General features: G+C 32.9%; 1 protein-coding gene and 1 pseudogene across 1 annotated transcript; one reads left to right on the forward strand and one right to left on the reverse strand.

Moving 5' to 3' along the window:
- Positions 1-5240: 5240 nt before the first annotated feature.
- Positions 5241-8294, forward strand: LOC125849223 (putative late blight resistance protein homolog R1A-10). Its single transcript, XM_049529261.1, has 2 exons — positions 5241-7949; positions 8032-8294. Exons 1-2 carry the CDS (start codon positions 5351-5353, stop codon positions 8037-8039), a joined length of 2607 nt encoding a protein of 868 aa, XP_049385218.1. The 5' UTR covers positions 5241-5350; the 3' UTR covers positions 8040-8294.
- A 1467-nt stretch (positions 8295-9761) lies between these two features.
- Positions 9762-10423, reverse strand: LOC125847099 (uncharacterized; annotated as a pseudogene).
- Positions 10424-16819: the final 6396 nt, after the last annotated feature.

Raw genomic sequence — 16819 nt, forward strand, 5'->3', positions numbered from 1 at the left:
AGTTAGTATGAATAGGGGGTGCCATTCATTTGCAAGGCATCCAACCAAGAAAGCAAGCAAGCAAGTTGTAAGCATTCTCCAAACAATACAAAAAGCCTTCTTCCAAAATTCTCTAAGTCTTCCTTTTCATTCTCTTAGCGATCCTAGTTTCAAAGGGCTTACTTGAGCTTACAAGATCGTGAAAGATTCGTGAGTAAGTTGTCAAGTGCCGCACGGAGCATTAGTGAGACTCTAAGTCCATGACATAAGGGTGAATGAATTTTTCGGATTCTCGACAGTTCCTCAATTACACCCTTATACGTGTCCACATTTGCTTATTTAAGGAGTAAATGAGTTCAATCCACGCTAAATACTTCTCTCTCTTTCGTTCTATACCCGTTTTCTTTGATTGAACTTAAAACTTTTTTGTCATGCATGAACCCGGTTCACATGGGAAGCACTTGATTACAAGCTGATGTACAAATTTAGACAAGGATTGAAGTTGTTGGGTAAGTTATTTGCAAGTTGCTTATCCATTTACAAGTTTATCCAAGAAATTATGTATTAAATGAAAATTCACAATAAATGTATTTATAGTATAAATGCATTCCCTTTTTTAAAATAAATAAATAAGATCCATTAGATAATTGAGAGGCACATGGCAAAATTATAAGGGTTTACACTTCCATGAGATGGAATTATATGGATTTTGTTGATTAATTGCCTCCAGTAACTAACGAGTCAATAGAAGTTGCTGGATTTTCGCCAACTTTTTAGCCATCTTCAGCATTTTAAGTTAGTTATTGTTTTTTAGGCGTTAAGTTGCTATTTTTAAGAGTTTGTTTATCATGGAATCATGTGCAAAGTAGTTGCTTAGATATAGGCTTTAGTTATTGCATTTTTCCAATATTTAAACATCATTTCAGTTCAATTAATTAAAATCATCTTTCCACCAGAAAATATTTCTTCTCTTCTTCTTGCCTTTATTTCTACTAGTTTCTAAGCATGTGTGTTGCACGTGTATTCCATGTTAATGACTACAACTTCTTAAAATTACCATAATTTTATTTCTTAACTCTTCCAAATAGATCATTGTTCTCAATTACATTTACTTAAACCATTTGCCTAAAGACAAGTGTATTTTTCTAAAAAAATAATAAAATGATAGACACAATTGTGTTATTTCGAATAGATCATGCATTTATATATATATATATATATATATATATATATATATATATAAGTATAAATGGCCATGATCTTGATATTTGCAACATAACCTTGCAAATCTTTCTACTGAAGCTTTAGACACTTCTCCGAAAAATAACATATACCTTCTAATTAAGAAGAGAATGAAAGAGACATCAATATTCTCTTTGCATAATTAAAGTAGAAACACTCTGTTTGCTATATATATATATATAATGTTTTTTGATTTGGTAATGACGCGTAGTTTTGACTTACAAAAAATAAAGAAACTAAAAGTACAAGGAGAACATCTAAATTTGTAAAAATAAAGATACTATTTGCTAATATAGTAAAAGACTTATAATTTCATCGATAGTTCCACATAAACATTGTATACCTTCAAATCAATCAATATTGTGTGAATGTGTTTCGCTCTAACAAGGAAACTTATCACGCGCAATTCTTATTCCAACTTCTAACATTTGTGCATGCTTCCCTTACTGTTTTTTTTTTCTGCATAACAAAGAAGAAAACCAAAATGATTATATTACAGAAAAATTGCTAAAAAATATTCAGATGTAAACCCTTTCTCCCTTTTTATACTTTTTTTTGGTTGGTATTTCTTTTTTGAATTTTAATTACTTATTGACCTTTTGAATTCTCCAGATTATAGACATAGAGGTTAGCTACGTAAGTTTAGTTAATGCAGTAATAGTTTATGAAGGATTAATTTATTTTTTATTTTTTTTAAGAAAGCCAACAGTCTTATTTGAAGCAGTATTAAGAGCCCATATGAACAGGTTTCATATTTATTGCCATCTAAATGACTATCACTTTTTTTTTCTTCTCATTTACTGCGTTTTCTTAATTCTTTGAAATTTGTTTTAAGATTTTTTAAATTCTTTGTAGAATGTATATATATATTGCACACAAATGTTTTAGAAATAATGAAAGCTTGAAGTGCAAAATGAACGTTCAATATTTGATAGACAAAATGGTGTTTTAAATTTCAATTTTGTGGCTTCCCGTTTATAAATAATAATAATAATAATAATAATAATAATAATAATAATAATAATAATAATAATAATAAATAAAAAAATAAAATATATATATAATAGTATAATAATATGATATGATTACTATTTGATGTTTTATTAATTAAATGTTTTATAACTTTTTTTAATTAGCATAGGGGTAATATGGTAATTCAACTTTGCATATTGGAGCTTCCCACTTATAATAATATATAATTTATAGAATTGAAGTTCAGCCTAAAAACTTCAACAAAAGTGGTATCAGAGCTCTCTTCTTGAGGGACATGTAATTGAGGGAAACTCATTTTCCTTAATTTTTTTTTTCTTATATGGATTTAGAAACTCCTCACTGCACTAGGTCTACCTGTCTTCAAAAGGTGAAGGCTATCATATCTAGGCAACAAGAATGGAGGCACATATGGAGGCAAATGATCTGTGGGAATCTATTGAGGAGGACTACAAAGTTCTTCCCTTGCCTGCGAATCCAACCATGGCACAAGTAAGGAAACCTTAAGATTTGTTCTAAAGACACTAATTTTAAAACCCTCAAGTTTTATCATTTACACATTGACACTATCTTTTCCACCCAATCCCACCTCAACCCTCACCCTCCTAACCCTTCTTCCGTCGTCACTGTCACCTCCTCCACCACCTCCTTCTCTTCCTCCTCCACCACCATCACTTTATCCTCTTCTTCCTCCTTCATCATAACCGTCATTATCTCCTCCTTCTCCTTCATCACTACTCAATGATCAGTGGGGAATCTTTGGCTCTATCGAACATATAAGGAATTGGAGGTAGCATTCTCCCAATATCAAGTCATGGACTAATTTCTTCAGGGAAGACTTTTAAAAGAAAAGGCAAGACTTTTCAAAAATTCTGAAAAATTAATCTATACACCAAAGTTTTTAATACTCTAATCCAGGGGCGGAGCCACGTAGGCTCAAGGGTGTCCAATTGGACACCCTTCGTCGAAAAATTATACGTGTAGATATTATATATACACGTAAAATTTTGACTTTATATTGGTAAATATAGAATTTGGACCCCCTGAAATAACAAAGTGATGCACAGTGGAGTTGGCAATAGCCTGTGCAATCCTACTTTTTGTCCCGGTTCGATTCCCCACAGGGTTGTATTCTTTTTCTATAATTATTTTAACTTCTTGAATTCAATTAAGTATATAAGCATGCGTAATTTTAACATAAAAGTTCAATAGCTTGGTGGTTAATAGTATCATGAAGGTCTCCAAGACCCAAGTTCGAATCCCTCCTTTACTAACTATTTTTTTTCAATTAAAATTAAATTATTTCCTTAAATTTTAATACATTTTCCTTGTAGAATAAGATTTCCTTGAATTTAATACTTTTTCTTGTGGATTTTTTTCAATTAAAATTGAATTATTTCCTTAAATTTTAATACCTTTTCCTTATGGAATAAGATTTCCTTAAATTTTAATACTTTTCCCTTATGGAATAAGGTTTTCTTTCTCTATAAATAGGAAACTCATTTACCCAAATTATATCACAATATTATTAAGAATAGAATCTCAATAATTCTCTCTCTGTTTTTTCTTCTCGTTCTCTTATTTTATAACAAAAATAACCAACTTAATATTTTAGTTTCAAGTTTCAATACACATGAGAAATTATTATAATAGAGTACCAAAAAAAGTTTGACTTCTCTAAGTCAACCAAATAAAGAAACAACGGTAGATCAATTAGAGATGTTGTCACATTCTTCTCAAAAACAAAGCATTGATTTAAATACTCTAAAAATGACTTGCAAAATCGAATGGATGATGAGTTTTTAGACGGTTGTATAGTGCCTNCCACCACCATCACTTTATCCTCTTCTTCCTCCTCCATCATAACCGTCATTATCTCCTCCTTCTCCTTCATCGCTACTCAATGATCAGTGGGGAATCTTTGGCTCTATTGAACATATAGGGAATTGGAGGTAGCATTCTCCCGATATCAAGTCATGGACTAATTTCTTCAAGGAAGACTTTTAAAATAAGAGGCAAGACTTTTCAAAATTCTGAAAAATTAATCTATACACCAAAGTTTTTAATACTCTAATCAAGTCTGCATTTTATTTAATCTCATTTGACTAAATCAATATCACCAATTTTAATTTTTAGAGTTGAATGATATATACCCTCTACTCATTTCACTCCCGAAACATGAGTGTGCTACATTCACGGTTGCCAAGTTGGGGCGGCCTACTCCTATCGAATCGGTATTTAGACACGATATTGCATTTAAACTAACAGTGCAATGCAAAGATAACAACCATCCAAACAAAGTGTAAATCAATCAGTGGAAGATGAAGTTCCAACAAAGGAACATTGAACATTTAGAAATTATCGCAGATAAGTTATTTGACAAATTGCGGTTCACATAGTATCCGTATGTAACAACTACTTAATCTAATATAGCGGAGCTAGAAATTTCGTCAAGAGTGTTCAGACTTTAAAAGGGTGGGGTGATTTTTTTTAGCAAAGTGGGTGCACAAAATATATTTTTTTACTCATGAGTGGGTGCATCCAAATTTAAAGATACGGGACAACTATTTTTGTTTCTTTCCTTCTTTCTTTGTTATTTTTTGAAAAAAGATTTTATTCAAGCAAGGACCGAAGCAGGGACCTCAAAGACTTAAATGAGCATGCCATAGTCTAATTTCGGTGAAGGGTCGACTGACCACGGACCACCCTTACTTAGTTGTAGCTCCGCCTCTGCTGGTGAGGCTCGTCAGGTCAATAATGGAGAAAATGATTAAAAAAAACTATTTTTTACTCCCTCCATTCTTTTTTATTTGTTGCAATTTATTTTCGATGAGTCAATTTGACTAATTTTAAAGTTAAATTGAATTAAAATAATTTATCATTTAAATTTAGATATTCAAAATTTATATGAAAATACTATAAGTTGTCTTTTTCATATTAATATATGATAAAATAGATCTTAAAATTGATTATTTGAAAAAGTTAAAGGACTTGTTGAGTCAATTCTAAGACCACATATTGATGAAGGAGTAGTATTCTTCCCTAATCTAAAAAACAGAGAATTTAATATTATCTTGAATGAAAGGTTGTCCATTTTAACCACTCAAAAAACATCCAGCTTGTTCATCTTGAGACCTTGATGGCAGCTTATAGTGCTGTAACTTGTCTTCTTCAAACTCTTGAGCAACGAAATCCACAACTCTTTGATGCTCTCACTGCTAAAGCGCTTGAATCTATTCATGTTACTGCTCAATATTTTTATAATTTTCTTGAAGGATCAGGCAATAAGAATGTTGAAAAAATCAAATCTTTGGAGGAAAAAATTAGAATTGCTGCTAATCATGCAAAATATGCTGTTGAGCTGAAGATTTCCGATAGAATCGATGGCATATCCTACACAAATGCAACTGTACAACAGGAGGATTTGCCTGTAGTTGTTGATGAAATGGATACAATAAAGAAAGAAATGATGGAGATTATTGCTTCTGGTTTTAACACAACTACTCATGATGATGATGATCGAATTCTTGAATTATCGAGGGATTCCTTAATTGGCACTTCTTCTACATATTTGGAAGATGATATCGTGCACGGACTTGATGATGACTTGGAGATCATAATTAAAAGATTATTGACAGGACAATCGCGGGATCTTGAAATTGTCACAATAACAGGCATGGGTGGCATTGGCAAGACCACACTCGCTAGAAAAGCGTATAATCATCTCGCAATCAGGTATCATCACTTTGACATTCTTGCTTGGGTTACAATATCTCAAGAATTTCGATGTAGAAATGTGTTGTTAGAAGCTTTACGTTGCATTTCAAAGCAAACAGTTAGTTTCAATGCAAAATATTATGATAACAAGGATGACTCTGACTTAGCAGGCCTAGTGAAAAAAGAGTTAAATGGTAGAAGATACTTTGTTGTTGTTGATGATATTTGGAGTAAGGACGTTTGGGATAGCATAAGAGGAATATTTCCTGATTGCAACAATAGGAGTCGAGTCTTATTGACTACTAGGGAAACTGAGGTAGCGATTTATGCAACTACTAGTAGCCCTCATAAGATGAACCTCTTGGATTTAGATAACAGTTGGAAGTTACTTCGTGATCAGGTTTTTGGACTAGAACACGATCATCCTCCTGAGTTGGGAGAAATTGGAAAGGAAATAGCAGAAAAATGCCAAGGACTACCCTTTACGATTTCAGTTATTTCTGGACATCTCTCTAAAGTGGACAGGACATTAGAAAGTTGGAAGGATGTTGCCCGAACCTTAAGTGAAGTCCTCGCTAGTCATCCAGATAAATGCTTAGGAGTGCTCGGTTTGAGTTACCACCACTTGCCTATTCACCTCAAACCTTGTTTTCTTTCTATGGCTTGTTTCCCAGAAGACTTTCAAGTTGATACTCGGAGATTGATCCAATTATGGATCGCAGAAGGTTTCATAAGGATGTCTGGTAGAAGTCGTAAAAGCTTGGAGGAAGTGGCGGTATATTATTTGGAGGATCTTATTAGCAGGAACTTGATAATGGCAAGAAAAAGGAGATTCAATGGTGAGATAAAAGAATGTGCAATGCATGATCTACTACGTGAATTCTGTTTGATAGAAGCTAAAATGACAAAGTTTATATATGTTGTGATAACTGACCAAGAAGTTCTTACTCTTCCAACACAAAAGCATAATGGTGGTCGCTTCAGTTTTCAATCCCTATTTTGTTCAGCTGAAGATTTTATCTATCGATTACCATTTTTTACCAGATCTATCTACATATTTTGTTCAACACGCTTTGTTCATTTCAGCTATTTCAATCTTCTTAGGGTATTGGTCTTCCCCCATTCTTGTTTTGCATTTCCATTTGACTTGACTAATTTATTTCATTTGAGATATCTTGAAGTTGAAAGGTTTGATTGTCCTCCTGAATCAATCTCAAAGCTTCAGAATTTGCAAACTCTAATTCAGCACGAACAATGTGGGAGCTATATAACCGTACCAGGGACGATTTGGTTGATGAAGAACTTGAGGCATGTGTATCTGGGGTCACCGAGTTATTTACCCAGTCCTAGAATATCAGAACTTGAGATAGGAATATTGCCAAATCTAGAGGAACTTTCTGGTCTATGTTCCTTCAGTTGTACAAATGATGTTTTCAAAAGCATTCCCAATCTAAAGAGATTAATGGTTCGTGTATCTTGTTCGAAAGAAGATGTTATGACCAAACGCCTTATTGATATGTCCAGCTTGACAAAACTCGAAGCATTAAAGTGTTTCAGAAATGCTTGGGAAGCGATTTCCATCAGGAGGTTCAGTTTCCCAACATCACTTAAAATGTTGACTTTAACCGGTAACTATCTTTTTCCGTGGGAAGAAATATCAACTCTTGCATTGTTACCGAATCTTGAAAAGCTCAAACTTAAAGAATCGCCAGCTACAGGTGAAGTATGGAGACTGAGTGATGACGACAAATTCCAAAGTCTCAAGCTGTTGATATTTAGCTATCTACATTTTCAGCACTGGGAAGCTAGCAGTGATAGCTTCCCAAATCTAAAACGCCTTGTTCTGAAGAACTGTAGCTTCCTTCGAGAAATTCCAACAGATTTTGGGGAAATTGGTACTTTGGAGTCAATTGAGTTACATTATTGCGGCACTGGTGCTGAGGATTGTGCCAGAAAGATTGAACAAGAACAAGAGGACATGGGAAATAATTCCCTTAAGGTCTACATCCATAACAGTCGTGGTAAGTTTTAAATCTCTCTAACAATCCATTATTCACATTATTAGTTACTAATAATGACGTCTTCTTTTTATCTTATATTCAGGAAATTGAAGCTTAATTTGAAGGACAATCCTCTAAATGCAGAACTTTTTAATGTATACTTTGAAAAGTAAATTGTTTCTTTTATGCTCTAATTGTCAGTTGTTAAATATATATTTTAGGAATAAGCATGTTTAATGAACGTCTTGCCCATTCGTGATTTAGTATTTTGCAAATGATAACTATTGATCTACTGTAATAGGAGAATTCATTTTGTGTTATGTAATAGTTCGAAATGAATAAGGTTTCTATTATGCGTTGTCTATGGGTACACTTGAATCTGTTTCTTTTGTTCAACTATAATTTATTTTCATATCATACTATAAATCACTTGTATTTCTTATTTGAGCTCACAATGACTTAATTCCATAATCTACTCTCGCGGCCTATCAAAGATACAAATCAAATACTTGTCCGAAAATTGGCATATATGGTCTAAATATACTTTTTCTATGTTTTTTTATGGTTTTCTCCTAAGAGGGATTCTGGAAAGCACTGGAGTGTCGATTGGGCTGATTTGTAAATCTCTTCAGCTAGTTGTTGAGCAAAGCTTGAGGAACAACAACTGGCTGTTGTGTTCCTCGTTGGTGGTAGTAAAACGAGTAGCTGCCAGAACAATATAATATGAGCCTACAAACTCTGGTTGGGTAATATTGGAAGCAATCACTTTGTTCCTTGTGTGTTCCTCTGATTCAACAGAATCACCGGGATCAAATGGAAGTTGTATGAATATATTCATATGGTTCAATCTGATTCCGTCCAAAATCAAGATGCCACTCCTTTTCCAGAGTGATTCCATCACTTGATGTTCTGCCCAACTCTTTGTGAATAACTATCAGACACCTGCCTCACATAAGTACTTTAGGGTGACTTTTGTTATGTTCAACATCAATGTAAGGAAATAGAATACAATCTTCTCTTTTCAGCATATTTATGTATATATTCTTCTTCTCGATATTATTCCAAATTTAGGAGAAAAATTCACATCTTCTAGATTAATTGTTAGAAGAGAGGTTTTTAAATTTACGCATAGATATCAACAATACTTATGTTATGTATTGTATCACTCAGATGGTAAAGTTTTTGTCTAACATAGGTCTCGTGGTACTATGGTTATGATTACTTAACAATAATGTATCATTGGATAGATAAAAAATTTGGACAATGCAAAAATCCTACATTTACGAATAACTTTTCAGTTTTCACCTGAATTGACATGTCAACCACTATTAAGGCAAAGCATTATCACAACCTGTATAATCCCCATCCTGAGTATTTATACCTCAATTTATCATTTGAGACTTAGTACAAGTTGATTTTACCATTTGAGACTTGTTGGGGTGGTTTGACTTGAGACCCGAGGGGCTCAGGTGAGTTTCGAATAACTTGAACTCAAAATGACATTGCACATTTTTGTTGTTAGATGGTGTACAACAATGGAATCACCAACAAACGATGGTGAGCGTGTCAACTGTTGTACTGTAGCAACGGATTGTCACTTCATCTTCCATTGATTACTGGCTTGAATGAATCATTTCTGAAAGAACTAATCTTGTGACATAATATAATGTAAAAGAGTATGTATCAAAATACTCATTAAAACTTTCCCTCTATTAATATAATAATGCATACAAACATGGTAATGTTACCACTGCAGCTGATGATAGATAATATGTCCGGCCCGTGCTATGCCTGAGAATCTTCTAATACAAAACAGAAAAGGTGAACTACCATCTAAAAATGAATTTTTGTTTCTTCAAGCGAAGGCTCAATTAAGTTGAACTGAATCTTGCTCTTTTTGTTGGACTCAATATCTCTGGTCTCCAACACCATTTTCTGTATGTTGTGATGTCAAGAAATCCTTTCTCACCACTTGGTTGACATACGCATATGCTTATAGCTCAAATCTGTATCATAAAGAACTTTCTGAATCTTGAGAAATCTGAACACCCATTCCTGAAATCTTCTCCTTCAACTCATCTGGCAAAACTGGAGTATCAATTATTGGTTTATAAATATTTCTTCTCTTTTTCTCTCTGTCTTCCCACTTACTCTGTTTTTCATCGAACAGAGTTTCAGTCTTTTTTCTCTCCATGGAAAGGTATCCATCAACTGTTTCGATTGTTTTACGTTTAAGAGAGATTCGAAACTTCAGACCATTTTTCTGTTATATTGATTGAGACGGCATAACAGTAGGAGGCTTCTTTCTTCTGAAAATTCTGCTTCTTTTAGCTCTTGGGAGAAGATAGTAGTAGTGATCAACAGAATGTTCACACATAAACGGATTCTTTCTAAAAGCTTCATCTTTTTTCAACATCTACACATTCAAAATCAGTAATGCAGGACTCCTCTTTCGACCCACCACCATCATCGTCTTCCATTAGCATTCCCATGGAAAATTTTCAAGAAACAGAGAGAGATCAACTGTTAGAAAACAATGGGTTTGATGAATGCAATATAATAAAGAAGAAGAGTTGTTGATAAAGAAAGTGAAGTTCCAATAAAATTTGTTTAACAAAGAGGGGTTCTTGATTCATTAACGTTGGGGAGTTCTTGATTTCTTGAACGCGCTAAATTGACACGCTGGCTAACAAGTTTCTAAATTTGTATCATTTGTTGGGCAATGACCCATTTTCTAGTCAAACGGTAATAACCTAATTTGGGAAGTATTGGAATTTTTTTCCTATTTGGAGTTGGTTTTGATTTTAGGAAAAAAAACATTACTCCATTTAATGGTTTGAGAAAATTATTTAATTGTTCATTAATATTTGTCTTTGAAAGACATTGACATTTCAACAAGAGAGAAGAAAGAAGAAAAACGATTCTTTTTGTTGTAATCTTTTTCTCCAATCAGCAACCTTCAGATCATGTTTTCTGATTCGTTAACCGTTGTATCGGGCTGAAATTTTTACTATCTTCGTGTTTGATTTGAATGGAAGAGATGAGATTTGGAGGTCAGCAGGATCCAATTTTAGATTCCAAACAGCAGCTGGAGTTGGGTGTTTCTTTCTATTTATCTTTGTTAGTGTAGCCTATTGCTTCTTTGTATTTGGCAATTGTTGTGTAGCCATTTAGGAGAATATTTACAGCCTATTATTGTTATGGTGAAGCAATTTGAATCTGGGCGATCACGTGATTGTTACCTTCGGTTTGAAGGGTTTTTCCACGGTTTTTTTTTTCGAGTTTATGTCTTTCAATCGCAACGTCATTCACTTTTAACTTAAATCTTCCAAAATAATATGCTTATCTTCTTATACTTCATCGGTTTCATTTTAGGTAAGGTAAAATTATTTGATGGGATACAAAAAAAAAAAATTTAAAAATTGTTATCTGTAATCTTAAAATATGTCATGACATTTTATAACGGTGAAAATATTTTTTCCGTTTATTTTTAATTGTCTAAATTTGAATTTTGCACCTTCTTAAAAAATAATGATTAATTTAATTTTTTACCATAATATTTGCTTAAGTAAGGTAGTTGTTTTTTTTGTATAATTAACCTAAATCTTTCCAAATATGCGGAGGAAAGTGAAATCGTTGTCAAATCTTTATCATTGAATCCCCAAATATGCATCTTTGAGTGTTTCAATTGATCCTCAATCTCCCAGTGTCAACACATCGGCTGCTCAAGCTTAAGTCTTGAGAAATAATTTGAGGGAATAAGTAAGTTACTGTTGAGGGTAAAATAGGAAATTTATTTTTATCTTTTTATATGTTAAAAATGACAAGTAAAAAATAAAAATTTACTTTTAAAATAGTGGACAAATATAAGTGAATAAAATGAATATATCACTAAGAATAAATTTAAAAGTTTAAAATTAAATTATTTTTAAATATAGAATTTTGTCATTCTTATTTAAGCATATACTAAACAAAATATTCATATCTCCCAATCCCTATCACATCTCTAAAATTACTATTAAGTATGTGGTCCTTTGGTAGTTGCTGGACTTGTTAGGTTTTTCCCTGATTTTCTTACCTTATTTGAAATTTATTTTTCTCTTGAAGGAAAATCAAAGTATTACCATAAAATGCTTTAACTTTTCCTAAGAGGAAAATATAATTTTCTTCCATATTTAGTTTATTATTTCCTTAGAGGAAAAGTTTGGAGATCTGTAAATTGAAGATCCATATTCTCATTACATAACATAATAACATCCACAATGTAGTCGTTTAAAGAGTGTTGTTTATGTGGGAATTTTTCTCTCTACAATTTTAATGTTTTTCTTTTATAATAGTTTTTTCATATAATAATATTATGTTTTTAGTATAAGTTTTGTCATCTAATTTATCACTAATATATTTGCAATTGTAAGCTTCCGCATGACGCCCTAATTACTTTCGAACCCAACATGACTCAATTTTGTTAATATGACATTGTGGACAGGGGCGTATCTAAGGAAGATTTCGCCGGTTTACGTGAACTCATACTTCCGCTCTAGATCAAATATATTAGTGTTATATTCATTTATTTTAGAAGAACTTAAATATAGATGTATGAACTCACACTCAAAGTATTATATAACGCGATGATGATTGGGTGCACATCTCTAAGTGAGGTTAGAAATTTAGGGGTCATTTGGGTACTAGTTAGAGTTATGCACGGTTTAGTTATGCAGGTATTAGTTATGCATGTATTAGTTATGCAGGATTTAGTTATGAAAGATTTAGTTATGCAGGATTTAGTTATACGAGGTTTAGTTATGCATATATTATTTAGTTATGTAGAGATCACAATATATAAATTATTAACTATTAAATGTTGAATTTGTTTTAAATTAATAATTTAATATATATTATTTACAAATAAATAAGTAAGCAAATAGTATAAATTCTCCCTCTTTTTGAATAAAAAGTAAATAAAAAAATTCTCTCTCTATACTTAATTGGGACTGCTATTTTTTTCATTTTGCTATTTTCTTTATGTTTATAACTTATAAAAATAAAATACGATTAATATATTTCAAGTGCATTATAATATCCTATTTTATAAAATGTAAATATTCTATCAATATGTTGTATATATTGTTTATACAGTTTTAATATATCAAATATATGAATTATGTATAAATTCACATCCTAAACAAAATAATAATACATGTTAATTAAATAAGTAGAATATATTTAATAATATATAACGTTAATGTATGATTAACATATGTGCCAGCAAAATATATACAATTCAATTTGTAATATTAATAAAATATTACATTTGGATTTCAAATGAAAATAGAAAAAAAAAGTTGTTCGTGTATTAAAAAAAAAAAAAGTTAGGAAACTAGTATAGTTAAGTAAAGTTTTCAATAAAAAAAAATTAAAAATAAATCAATAGGGGTAAATGTGTAATTTACTATTTTAATATATGTGTAGCTAATACATGCATAACTTATTCTACCTTCTACCCTACATAACTTATACATAGATTCCCTCATAAGTTATGTTGGCATTAATTATGTAGGACTACAAAAAATACAATCAAACACCTTATAAAATTAATACATGAATAACTTGTATACAACATTTAGAATTCTACCAACCAAACATGGTATATGTACCTCTCAGGCTTAAGGGGGTCCGTTCGGATTTTTTTTAAACTTGCGCATGAGTGTACCTTCTTGTCTGATGTGGTTGAGTTAGGTTTAGTTTAGCTATACTTAGATTTACTTTTAGTATTCTCATGTGCCTTTTTTTCATATAAGTGTTGGCCTTTGTTTGTGTATAGAATCTATCTTTTTCTAATTATCTTTACCTTTCTTACTCGGTCACCCTAGGATGCCTACTCAGTACCTTTGTTTTGGTACTTATGCTACACTCTACATCTTCTCATGATGAAGGTTGACATTTCCACCTAATACAAAACTTCTACAGTAACCAAACGGCCCCTTAAATCTTATAACCCTACATTTAACTCTTAATGACTAAATTTTTAGATGTAGGGCATGAGGACGAACTAGTCCAACACTATGATTAGCCTTACATACCTTGAAGGAAAATCTTGGAAGATGAACCCTAGCCTTAGTGTTTCTTGAAGTTCTTGAGCGTAGGAATTTAGGAGTGAATGAAAGCGTTTAGATTATAAAAACTGAGATTCTACACGTTTAGGTAATTTAGGTGACTTTTTAAAGATTTTTAGGACAAAAATACCCTTAAAATAAATAAATGGAGCTGGAAGTCGGGATTTTATTCCAGCGAATAGTGAAGTATGTATTCACTCCGTAACGTGAGGCCATCGCGAAGCTTCTGCCAGGTTAGAGTATCTCTAGTAAATCAGTCATAACATTTTACTCATAACTTGGATTGAGGCAAGCTTGGTGGCATTGGAAGAGGACTCGTAAACCTTTAATTTAATAGGTCATGAACCATCTATTCATTATGACCTGAGATATATGATCATTTGAAGTTGACCTAAGTATAATCTTATATTGAAACTCAATCGGTAAGAAAGCTTTCAACTCAACTTTGTGCTAGGAGATTCTAGTGACCTTAATTGATATCCAAAATCATTCCACATTAAAGAATTGACGTTAGCACCTAAGAAAAATTAAGAATCACTCGGCACAGCCTTATATAGATAAATAAAGAATAGTTCAGATCTTAACTTAGAAATTTTTAGGGTGTCACAGTGAACCTCTTTGTATTTCGAGTGAATTGGATGAGGTTATTTCTCTCTATATTTTGTACTTTCATCTTTATATAGTGGATTGCTCATCTCTTTTGTGGATGTAGGTCGATTGACCAAACCACGTTAAATCTTTGTGTCTTTTGGTATATTTCTCATTTGTCTTCTTACTCATGATCTTTTCAGGTTTGCTTTATTAGCTTCTGCATGACAGCTAATTTATATCGTACCTAACAAGTCTCCCCCTAATCAAAACTCTCAAATCCTCTTTGACTACATTGTGAATGTTGATTAAGTTAGAAGGAACGAACCTCTATTTATAGAGTCATAAACTTTTTCCTACAAGAAAATGACTATCCAAATAGGGAGACTTAATGTTTTCTTTTTAGGAAAAGGAAAACATATTTATAGTAAGAAACTCAAGGCAAATACCCAACATGGTTTTCCCTTCCGAGCAACGTCCAAAGCCACACAATCTAATTTAATCAAGTAATCACAATAAGATTTCAGAAATAACAATACTCAATTCATACTCTTTGAAAAATGGGTCAATCAACTCAAAAACTGAATTCCGAAAAGGTTTGAATCCAAAAATATTTACTTGAAAACATTACTCAAGGCATTTGTAACTCATTGGTGAAAACCATTTCAAAAAAGAACTTAAAATCAATCCATAATCACCATTTTAGTTAAGAACTCAAGTCCTTGAAAAACCTTGTCATTTGTAGATCAAAATCCCAAGTTTTGATGTTAAAATCTATAAATAATCAAAGGCAAATGAAGTTTTAGAATTACAAAAGCTTGCCCAAAAGATTTAGCACAAGAAATCTGTTCAAAATCGCCTCCAAAGATTATACCAAGCTTAAAAGTGAAAAAAGGGGCTAAAACCCCAAAATTTGCAGGTCGAAACCCCTCTTTGATATCGCTTTTGCGACCATGGGTTCGCTTAAAGTGAACCTCGCAAAAGTTGGGGTCTTCACTTTCGCACTCTTACGAACATTGCGATCACAACCCACGGTTCACTTAAGTGAACCCCGCCAGAGACCCTTTGCTTTCGCGACCAGGGTCTCGCTTTTGCGAACATCGTAATCGCGAGGCACCCTCCGCAAAAGCAAAGCACACCAGCTTCAAAAAATTCAGTCAACTCTCCAAAACATCGAAAGGACCCTCAAAATTTGTTCGAAACACCGTACACACAAACTGTATATGCAAAATGATTATACTCGACGTTCCAGACTCAATGGAATCGTCAAAACACGAATTTGAGGTCTCCTTGATCCGAAACTCGTGAAGGTCACAAGAAACTAACATAGCGCCTAAAAAGGCCAAAACAAGCTCGGGACCTCTGAAAATTCAACCAAAACCCCACCCAGACCTAAAATCATCCCACAAATCCAATGGAACTCTCGAAATTCCGATCCAAGCATTTGGACCCCAAATGTTGACCAAAGTCAATCCTAAGGCTAAATTTCCACAATTTTCCAACTTGGGACCTCGAATCCTCAAAGAGATTCTGAATTTGAAACCAACAACTCTCTTAGACTAGTTCTACATTCATGATTGATGGAATCGACAGAATCTCATTCTGACACTCCAAACTACAAAAGATACCGAAAATCACTTTTTAACAACTTTTGCCTTTCAAACTCAAAACTTGCAAAATCCTCAACTTTTAACTCAAAGTTTGAAACCAACTTTTAAAACTCAAACATGAAAACTCGGGATCAAGATCGGAAAGGACAAAACGATAATTTTACGACACTTTCCAAAAATGACCAACCAGGTCATTACAATGGTTAATTACACTAACTCAAATTTGAATACAGTCTTCGTACATAACTAAGTATATTAAGGGTGTGTTTGGTATGAAGGAAAACATTTTCCGAAAAATATTTTCCAATTTTCTCATGTTTGGTTGGGTAAAATGTTTTCCAAATCAACTTATTTTTCTCAAATTTAAGGAAAATGACTTCCCTTCAAAACTTAAGGAAAACATTTTCCAAAACTCTCTTCCAACTTCAAATTACAATTACTTTTTTGTTGAAAAAATCAATTTATTTTGTCCCTACCCTCCAATCAGCCCCCCCCCCCCCCCCCCCCCCCCCCCCCCCCCCCCCCCCCACGCCCCCCGCCCGCCCCCCCCCCCTTTTCCCCCCCCCACCCCCCCCCCCCC

Source organism: Solanum stenotomum, chromosome 12, assembly GCF_019186545.1.
Source record: "Solanum stenotomum isolate F172 chromosome 12, ASM1918654v1, whole genome shotgun sequence".
NCBI classification, from domain to species: Eukaryota; Viridiplantae; Streptophyta; class Magnoliopsida; order Solanales; family Solanaceae; genus Solanum; species Solanum stenotomum.

Coding starts and splice junctions, on each gene's coding strand:
- LOC125849223 (XM_049529261.1), top strand. CDS start 5,351: ATGGCAGCTTATAGTGCTGTAACTTGTCTTCTTCAAACTCTTGAGCAA.